Source organism: Carlito syrichta, unplaced genomic scaffold, assembly GCF_000164805.1.
Source record: "Carlito syrichta isolate Samal-C Ts95f unplaced genomic scaffold, Tarsius_syrichta-2.0.1 Scaffold306872, whole genome shotgun sequence".
Taxonomy (NCBI): Eukaryota; Metazoa; Chordata; class Mammalia; order Primates; family Tarsiidae; genus Carlito; species Carlito syrichta.
Genome location: NW_007250968.1, coordinates 562,932 through 572,624, shown reverse-complemented (window position 1 = coordinate 572,624; position 9,693 = coordinate 562,932). Strand labels below are relative to the sequence as shown.

At 44.4% G+C, this 9,693-nt stretch overlaps 1 protein-coding gene across 1 annotated transcript in view; it reads right to left on the bottom strand.

The window, feature by feature from the left end:
- Positions 1-576: 576 nt before the first annotated feature.
- Positions 577-9,693, bottom strand: part of EFNB2 (ephrin B2) — a 48,118-nt gene continuing 39,001 nt past the window's right edge. The window contains exons 7-9 of the mRNA XM_021715230.1: positions 7,206-7,298; positions 6,298-6,411; positions 577-4,247 (exon numbers count right to left, since the gene is read on the bottom strand). Coding sequence (XP_021570905.1) covers positions 3,859-4,247; positions 6,298-6,411; positions 7,206-7,298 — 596 coding nt within the window. The 3' untranslated portion in view covers positions 577-3,858. The remainder of the gene's footprint in view (positions 4,248-6,297; positions 6,412-7,205; positions 7,299-9,693) is intronic.

The window sequence follows — 9,693 nt, the reverse complement described above, 5'->3', positions numbered from 1 at the left end:
GAGACTCACAGCTGGCCTCTGGCTCGCCCTTTATTCAGCTATCACAACACGCACCTTCACCAATGTTACATTTTTACCAAAAACATCTGACTTTTTCCTTCCCCCTGAGAGTATTCTGTGAAGAAAAATGAAGCGGCAGATAGCAAACTACTCTGCCTAAATGGAAACTAGGTCGATTTGGAATTAAGGGTAAGAGTCCATTTCCCTCTTTTTCCCATCACAGCTAACTTAGTAGGGAACTCTTCCGACTGAGCAGGCCCAGGCACAGCTAGAGACATTTTCCGTTGAGGATGATTAGGATTCTATAAGACTTTATTATATTATTTGTGAAATGTGAGTTCAATGGTTTTACGGGAACACAAATGGGGACTCATGGCTCTTGGCAACATTAATATTCATACTATGTGCGTGTCCTCATTTGAAAAGTGACCACGCGGTGTCCCCAGATAGAAGCCTCTGGATAACTGTAATTTTTGAGGAATAGAGTAAAAGGAGGCAAATTAAAATAATAAACCAAAAGGAAAGAAAAATGAAAAGGAAAAAAAAAAGAAGAAAAGGAAAATACGTTGAAGGCGCTTTTTCCATAGGAAAAAAATATTTTATTTTTTTAAGAACAAATTCAGTTTGAAACAGACGTGGAATGTGACGTCACGGATTTCATTTTCTGGAGCTAACTGCAATGTGGAACTAAAGCAGATTTAAAACCTATGACAGGCTATTAAAATAAAACAAAGAAAGAAAAAAATATTTATAACTCAAGCATAATACTGTGTTACTTACAAATTGGACAACGAAATTTTAAATAAATATTCATGGTACATAATTACGGCACAAATATGCAGCAATTTGGCAACCTTTTATACCATTTTTTCCTCATTACAGTGCAAAGGGGAATGACACTGCCGTTAAACAAGCTGTAGCTAAATACATTGCAAAATTCAGATTTTATACAAAACATCTCGCTTAGACTTTATAAAAAACCAACATTGCTCTATGTACACAATCTGGATAAGAAAAGCCATTTCTGTCTTGTTTTCATGTGTATTTTTATTAAAAAGGTGAATAAGGCTACTGTAACACCCCAAATCCATATACAGTAAAATCTGAACCTATTTACAGCATCTTCACTTAAACATGGTGGTGCAAAATTCCAAAGTCGGGTGACTAGGGATGATGATACAAGCAAGGCATTTACAGTAACTTTCCAGAGCTGAACCAACTTCAAATAAAGGAACAGTTGGTAGATTGTCATCTTCTGCACCAGACACAAAACAGACGCACAGAACACTTCTCAACTGGTCGCAGGTAACTCCTCGGCGGTTCATCTGACTTTTCACAGTTTAGCATAGAACCAAAATGTAGCCAACTGATGACACATACCTTTGATTTCATTAAAATCAGACCCTTTCCCATTTTTTCCCCCCTTCTTGCCCCTCTCCCCCATCCTAAAAGGAACTTTTGATGGCTTACAAGAAAATCTTGCACAAATGCACGTGAGGAAGAGGCCGGGGCGATGGAAAGAATTACATATGTACTGCGGCTGGTCACCATGGCAACCCTCCACAGAAATATGATATAGATATATATAATATATATTGTAGATATATATTATACATATATGTACACATGTATACCACACACCCACTCACACATATACACACACGCACTTTGGACCAACATCATTTCCAGGTTCAGGAAATAGGGAATATTTATTTCTGTGACAACTCATTTTTGCAGGTACTCACTAAAGGGCTGAGAACCTTAAAATGCTGTCGCTACATTTTTTTTTTCTTCCAATTCAGAAAGCAAAGTGTTACCATAGTAACGGGACTATGTTAAAGATGTCTATTTTGCATAGCACATAAAAAGTAGGTTTCCTGTTTACTCTTCTTGTTTCCCAGAAGGGAGGGGATGGTGGGGGGGCAGGAGGAGGATGCCAGAGGTACACTGTCACCTGAAGCCCCCTCGATGTGACCTGCTGGATTCTAGCGAACACTTCGGCCCATAAGGCAAGGGAAAACCCAACGCAGAAAATAAATGTCGGAACATCTTGTCACTGTTAAACATGGATGCAGTAACATTGATTTCCTGGTATTTGGGGCTTGTATTTCCTAGTCTACAGTTACGTGAGATGCCTTCAGAGGACTTGGTTATTTTTGTGTTTGCTCTCATTATTGTTCTTTTTGGAGCGATGGTGTTTTTCCCAGAAGTAGCTGTCCAATTTGTTTTTGTTGTTGTTTTTTTAAAGCACTGAGCATCGGGACCACTTAATTGCCACAAATGAATTTCACATCTTCTGGTGTGTACTGTGTGCAATCTTAAAATATATATTAGTAAAAATCTTTCATTTTATATCCCTTGTGTTCTATATACCTATTATAAATACGTCCTAGCTTCCTTCTCCCCCTCGACGTCATAATTTACCTCCGTCTTAAGGACCCCAAGAGGTCTGCCGTGTGTGCTTCCCTCTGACACAGAGCGCCGGGTGCCACGGCCACCATCAGTACCGAGCCCACGGCCCCTGCACCATAAACCCAAGTGTCATAAGGCTCCATCGGGGAGGGGGGACGTGGGGGGGATCTGACCTACCCTTTAGAGATGAGAACTCCTGCAGACCCTCAGTGGTGATGGAATTACAGCCTGTTTGACCTCTGGCTTTTCCACGTCTAGGTCAGATCTGGCTCTCTGCTCGTCTCCTAAATGCTTTCCCTGTGTTTAATAAAATGTGATAAGTATAGCAGCTGAGTCTGCTGAAACAAACCGTCCCCAGCAGACCGACTCTCTACAGCGTCAGAGCTGTATGTCTTATTGCCAGTACCACGACAGTCCTGCCCGAAGAGATCACCAGTAGCTCCTGTCTCCCTTCCCTCCAAGCCTGCTCCTTTCCCAACAGTATCCCCCTTTGTTCCACGGAATGAAGAGGGACTTCTTTGTCCTGCGCGCTATTTGATAACAGTGATTTCCCCCCAGTGCACCGTCATCCACTGTGTGTGTGTGTGGCTGTGTCGCCTACTTGCCTCTTAGATCTTAGCAAAACCAAAGTGCTGTGCGACCTAATTGTTATTGTGGTTGTCATTGTTTTCCTTTCTGACTTTCTGCCACTGCAGCCAGCCCTCTCCCACCCCCACCCGCTCCTAGTCTTCCAGGGCAGACAGCTTCTCCTCTGTCTCAAGAGCACCTTGCTAGCAAACACTATTTCTAGAAACGGATCATCCCGTTCCTCGGAAGCTGCTGCTACCAGCGGCTGGAGCAGGGGACCCCAGCCGAGTGTGTCCGTGAGTGGTGCGGAGCGTGGAGGTGAGGAGGAGGCCCAGGTGAGGCGCTTGCAGGGCCCTGGGTGACAGAAGGAGTGAGACAGTGAGGACTACACGCTAGAGATCTCTGAAACCCTTCACTAGCCCGAGGTCCGTGGGACAAGTCCAGTATGCACCGCGGGGGAGACACGTCCCAGGCAGAAGCCGGCCTTTCCCGGCGAGGCCTTCTGGGACCCCTGGGGCCACCTGCCCGGGAAGCTCACGGCTCTCCGGTCCACAAACCACCGCCTTCCCTTGGCTTGCGAAGAGGCCCGAGCCACCGCCGCACATGGCTTCCAGGAGGCGACGCGGGTCGCGCCCAGCGGTCCCAACGGGGATCTCCCACAGTCTTCCAGCTTCCAGTGAGTGCTGTGTTCTCCAAGGCCGAAATGCTACAGACTAGGTAAGCTGTCCGGATGGACGGGGCTCTTCCGAGAAGGGGCGGGCCCTCTCCCCCAGGGGCCGTGTCTCAGTCAGTGGCCAGGCTCGCGTTTGAAACCCTCAACAGGAGGCGTTGGGACAGTGAGTTTCCTCTGGGAAAGCGAAGGTGCCGCCAGGGCCTCTCTCAGACCTTGTAGTAGATGTTCGCCGGGCTCTGAGGAGGCATCTCCTGGACTATGTACACCGGGTGCCCATAATCCCCGCTGACCTTCTCGTAGTGAGGGCAAAAGACACTGTCCGCAGTCCTTAAGGGGATGATAATGTCACTGGGCTCGGAGCCGTTGTTGTTGCCGCTGCGCTTGGGGGTGGCCAGCGTGCTGAGCGACAGCGTGGTCGTGTGCTGCGGCGAGTGCTTGCGCTGTCTCCTGCGGTACTTCAGCAGGAGGACCACCAGCGTGATGATGATGACGAGGAAGATGATGCATCCTGACGCGATCCCTGCGAATAAGGCCACTTCGGAACCCAGGATGTTGCTCCCCGAATGTCCGGCGCTGTTGCCGTCCGTGCTGGACCCTGCAGACACCAAGGGAGAGAAGAACAGAAGGGGTCATCGCCGTCCCGTGCTGCCGGGCTGCTCGTGTGACCCGCAAAAGGGAGACGACTTGACCAAGTGTGGGGGCTCACGCCCGTCATCCCAGCACTTTGGGAGGACTGCTTGAGCCCAGCCTGGTCAACAAAATTTTTTTAAAAATCAGCCTCAAGCCAGGCTCGGTGGCTCAGCCTGCAATCCCGCGCCTTTGGGAGGCTGAGGTGAGTGGATTGCCTGAGCCCGCGGGTTCGAGACCCGCCTGGGCAGCCAGACCTCATCTCTACAATAAATCAAAAAATCAGCCGGATGTGGTAGCGCATGCCTGTAATTCTGGCTACTTGGAAGGCTGAGGAAGGATCGCTGGAGCCCAGCGGGTCGAGGCTGTGGTGGCCGGGAGCGGCCACTGCACTCCAGTCTGGGCGACAGAGTGAGACTCCAACTCAAAAAAAAAATCAGCCTCATGTGGTGGTGCGTGCCTGTCATCCCAGCTCCTGGGGAGACTGAGGTGGGAGGATTGCCTGAACCCAGGAGAACGGGGTTGCAGTGAGCTGTGTTTGTGCCACTGCACTCCAGCCCTGGTGACAGCTGGGCCAAAGACCCAACCGGCACCTAGCACCTGACAAGCCAAGGACCCCGTCCAAGAGCTCAGTGCAAATGCAGACATCAGCGATTGGTATGGAATGGGAGGCATCTCTAGGCAGGCTTTCACGCTATCCCATGCCACATGGCTTCCTTTTGTGGTTCATCATCCATCAAGAGCACAACTGTCAATGATAGCCAGCCCTTGATCTTGCTTATCTTCTCACCTGCGGTCGCCACCCTGGGGCAACGGCAGGTAGGAAAACAATGAAGTGGCCGAGTCTGCAGGTCAGAGTTGAGCACTCCTGCCGCCCTGCTTTTCCACTGCCTTTTAGAAATGGTGTTTCATGTGAGCCTTCAAACAGTCTACCTTCTGTCAAAAAAGAGCGGGGACAGCGCAGACAGGGAAGGGCGTGGTGGGGCCTGGGAAGATGTTCGGCTTGTAACTCGCTTGTATTATTTGATTTACACTTAAAATATATTTGGAAGGCGGCAGAAACTCTCACACTGAACAGACTGCCAGCCCAAATGTTAAGTACTAAAAAACTGCCTGGCATCATTATATTATTCATTTATCAGTTTGTCACAAGGATTTGATACATCTTGTCATTGGAAGTTAGAAATAACCACTTCCCTCCTTGACTCGTGGAAAGAGATGGCATCTTGCTGCAGCTGCTAAATTCACGCAGCTACCCACCCGGCACACAGATCCCCAACACGAAACTGCTGATGTCTGCTCTGCGTTTACCATATAAAAAATTCATGGGCAACCCCTTCAGGTCCCTTCCCACTGTGGGAGTTTTTCTGTCCTCTCAATAAATCCTGCTTTCTCCAAAAAAAAAAAAAAAAAATCATTAGCGTGGTAACAAATACACAGCTATTTGTTCCAAGAGTGTAAGGAAAGCAAAGGTTCATGACAGCCAATTTCATCTGGTATTCTACACTTTTGTCAGGGATCTGCTTAATATTTTATTTCACATGGAAAATGTGGGGGAAAAGTTAACAATAACCCCCGCCCCCAAAAAACATATTATGCAATATTTTTAAATGTTACTATCTAAAATTTAGAAGAGGATCAATTAGGCTCTTGGTGGATTAGATATAATTAGATGAGGGATTAGCACATTAATTATATATACATTCACATCAGCATTAAGCTGGTGTTGACAACCCGCTTGATAAAATGTCAGCCAACGAAAACTTTGGTCTGACAGAGTAGTACTAATAACTGACACTTACATCTGGTGAATTCCACTCTTGAATGGAGGACTTTCATGGGTATGAATGATTTTGTCCTTACTGAGGGTAACTGATAGCAACTCCCTCACTGAGAGTGAAGATTACTGATGGCTGTAACTCCTAGTCAATCCTACTTGCACTCAGTGCTACCTCTTGAGACACTACTAAGAACGTGGTACCCACAGACCTACAGGCACACAGATCATGCTGCTATACCTGGGTTTGGTTTTACAAAGGGACTTGTCGTTGAACTTCTTCCATTGGTACCAGCTTCTAGATCTGGACGTCTTGTTGGATCATTATTCCTGGTTGATCCAGCAGAACTTGCATCTACATGAAAAACAAATGATTAATTACAGCACAGACATCTGATGATATCTAGCTTTAATGGCTGCGTGTATATTTCAAGAGGCATGAATAGCAATGAACATAAGACTCTTTATGCAAAGTACTGTGAAATACAAGAATATAATTTTTCTTTTAAAACAAAATGGTTACACTAGTTATTTCAGAGGTTTAGATTGTGAGGCCATCTGGGGAAGCTATAGGGATTCTTGCATTTGGCAGGCAAAGCTTTGCAGATGACATTTCAATTTAACTGAGCAAGTTGATTGACTACTATACCAATTTCTAATTAGAAGAATAATCCTTTCTTTCTGCACAATAGATTATCTATATAGGAAAAGGCACAGTGAACATAACTCTTCTGTAGTCAAGATTCAGAAAAGAGCAAAACTGCAGAAACTTTTCATTTTCATTCTGGATATTCTAATTTTGGACCAAAGAGGTGTTTTACTTTTTAAAAAGAAATTTGTCTGTTAATCAATCAATCTATCTATCTATCTATCTATCTATCCATCCATCTATCCATCTATCTCTTTCTCTATCTCTCTATATGACAATAGATACTCTACCTGACTGACCTCAACTCTTAGAGAGACCTCCAATAAAGAAGCTAGCATATTGACGTGAGGAAATCTGTCAGTGGCTCAAGGTGCACAGAAGGGTTTGCTTTCAAAACTAAAGAGAAAGTGAATGAAGGTGGAATCACCGACATTAGCACCACACTAGCTAAGGGCTACACCAGATCACAGTGGCTTCAGGAAGCAGCAGGTGGTCTTTACCTTGTCCAACTTTCATGAGGATCTTCATGGCTCTTGTCTGGCACACCCCTCCCTCCTGGTTATCCAGGCCCTCCAAAGACCCATTTGATGTAGCTGATTAAAAATAAAATGGACAAAACAAAAAAATAAGGAAAAAATCAGGAAATCAATAAGCCAAGTTTACATGAACATGAAATGTCTGAAAACAATTTGAAAAATAAGAATTCACTCTTAGTCACAAGTTTTCTGAAAGTATGGGATGCCGAAAGCCAAAAAGAAAAAGAAAAAGAAATAAAGAAAGATGGATATCGGAACATTGTCGCATGGACGCTATCTGGTTCCACAGTTACGTAAGCACTTTCTCCCGCCTGCACCAATGACTGGTTCTGCATTAGTCTACAGATAAAAGGGACAGCATCTTCCCACAAGCCGACTGACTTTTTTGGGGCCAAACTCAGGAGAGCAAAACAGTGAATACGGTCATTTCAGAACCCGGCAATCATCCCACGACACCTGCTTCCTCCATTACAGATTTCCTGCTTCAAGAACAATTAGCTTGATGCACTGTTTGTCAAGCGTCCAAGTTCTGTAAACACTAGATGGGGAGCATCTCACAACCCTTTTCTTCTTTCACCAGCCTTCTATGTGCTTAAGAAGTACCAGAATCCAGGCCCTCCATATCTGACTCCCCCGCCCCATCATTTTGCAAACCAGAAAGATCGCATGTGTTTTTATTGCCAACCTCAGTCCACCTCTTCCACCAAGCTACCTGTTGCAGGGGAACCCTGGCTGAAGAGAACATTACCATGCTCGCTTACCACTCTGTCTAGGTGTCATGGCAGCCCTGGATAGAAGGTGAGAACGTTCAATGGTCACTTGGGTATATATTCACCAACTTGAGCCCGTTTCGGTCATGGCAATGAGGGACGGAAGGAAGGAAGGACAGACCCATTTTACCGTTTTCAGCATTATTTTTTAAACAGCCTGTGCCCTATTCCATTTAAGCACATCCCTCTTCTGTGTCTTTAGACCGGTGAGTTCTCTGAATAGCTTTGTAACTAAAGCCGTAAGGAGATAGGCTGCCAGGTACTTTAATGAAAAACAGGCTTTAAATTACAGTTCAAGTTCCAGTAGAGAAAAGAAGGTGGAGAGTGTTAGACGTTTTCATTCCCTTAAAGTTCAAGGGGCAAGAAACGAAAGTGTTTCATATACATTTCTGCAATTTAAATCAACTTTCTACTTTGACTATCAAAGTCTTGTCCACTCACACCATACTTTGAAAGGGACTGGGAAAGGAATCGACCTTCTGGTAAAAATAAGTACCGAAGATATTCTTCTAACTGGGCTGTTGGTTTTCCAAATACTAGGTCAGCAAACAAGTTTTATATGCATTTATAGGAGAAATGTGCACCCCGTGGATAATTATATTAACCAGAATAATAAAGCACTTATTTATTTGTCTTTATGTTCTTGAATTATTGACTTCTACCTTCACTGTTTTCCTTAAAAGCAAAAGCTGCCTCTTCTGTGTGAAAATATCTCTCTGCTTCTAGGAGGTTTGTTTAAACTTTAGTCTTACAATTACATCCTATTCTGTCATTACTGACACTAAGTTTTTCCTGGGAACCTAGGTAATAATAGCAAAAAGTAGACAGTATCTGTTTGTAGCCTGTTGAGAAAATGTTTGACGGAGAAGTAAAAACAAACACCTAAGCACTTTTATGCTTCTGCGAACCTAAAAACAAAACAAGACTTTTTTTTTTTTTTTAGACTTTCATTCTTCTTATTCCCTTTTCCAGCCTCCAAATATGTGCCTAAATTTCAAAGTATTCTCTCTTGTCCAAGGCCTCAAACATTATGGATTTTACTGAGCAGACACTATTTCTGGACAGTTTCAGAGCAGTGCTAGAATCTTCAATTGACTGTTTAGAGTTTTCCATTTGATATTTCTCAAAAATTAGGATTTAGCTACATATTGGAACCAGTAAAAAACTGATATCTCTCTTCAGCTGATAGTTTAAAATGCTTCATCTATTTAATTCAAGAAGAATCCCAATGTTTTTAAATGCACAAACACATATATGCACCGGCATGCAAAAGTGCTCCCAAACTCAAGGTTAAATGACTAACTTGTTGCTAAGAGTTTCAACGCTAAGCTGAAAAATGACAGAAAAAGATCTGAAGGTCAGTACGCAGAAATAAAAGGGAGGAATATAGATTTATTTTAATCTTGCAGAGAAGGGAGGGGCAAAGATTCAGATCCCACAGAAAAACAGTGAAATGAATAGCAGAAGAGATAAGGTGGCAAGAGATGCACAGCATGTGAGTAACTTTTTTTCTTTTAATTTGTAGGTCAATGCCTTTTCTGAATATCAATGCCCATGTGTGATGCTCCCTAGGTTTACCCAAAATGATGTCTCAACAATCTCCATTAAAAAAAAAAAAAACTCCGCGGTGGCTCAGCCTGTAATCCTGCGCCTTTGGGAGGCTGAGGTGAGTGGATTGCCTG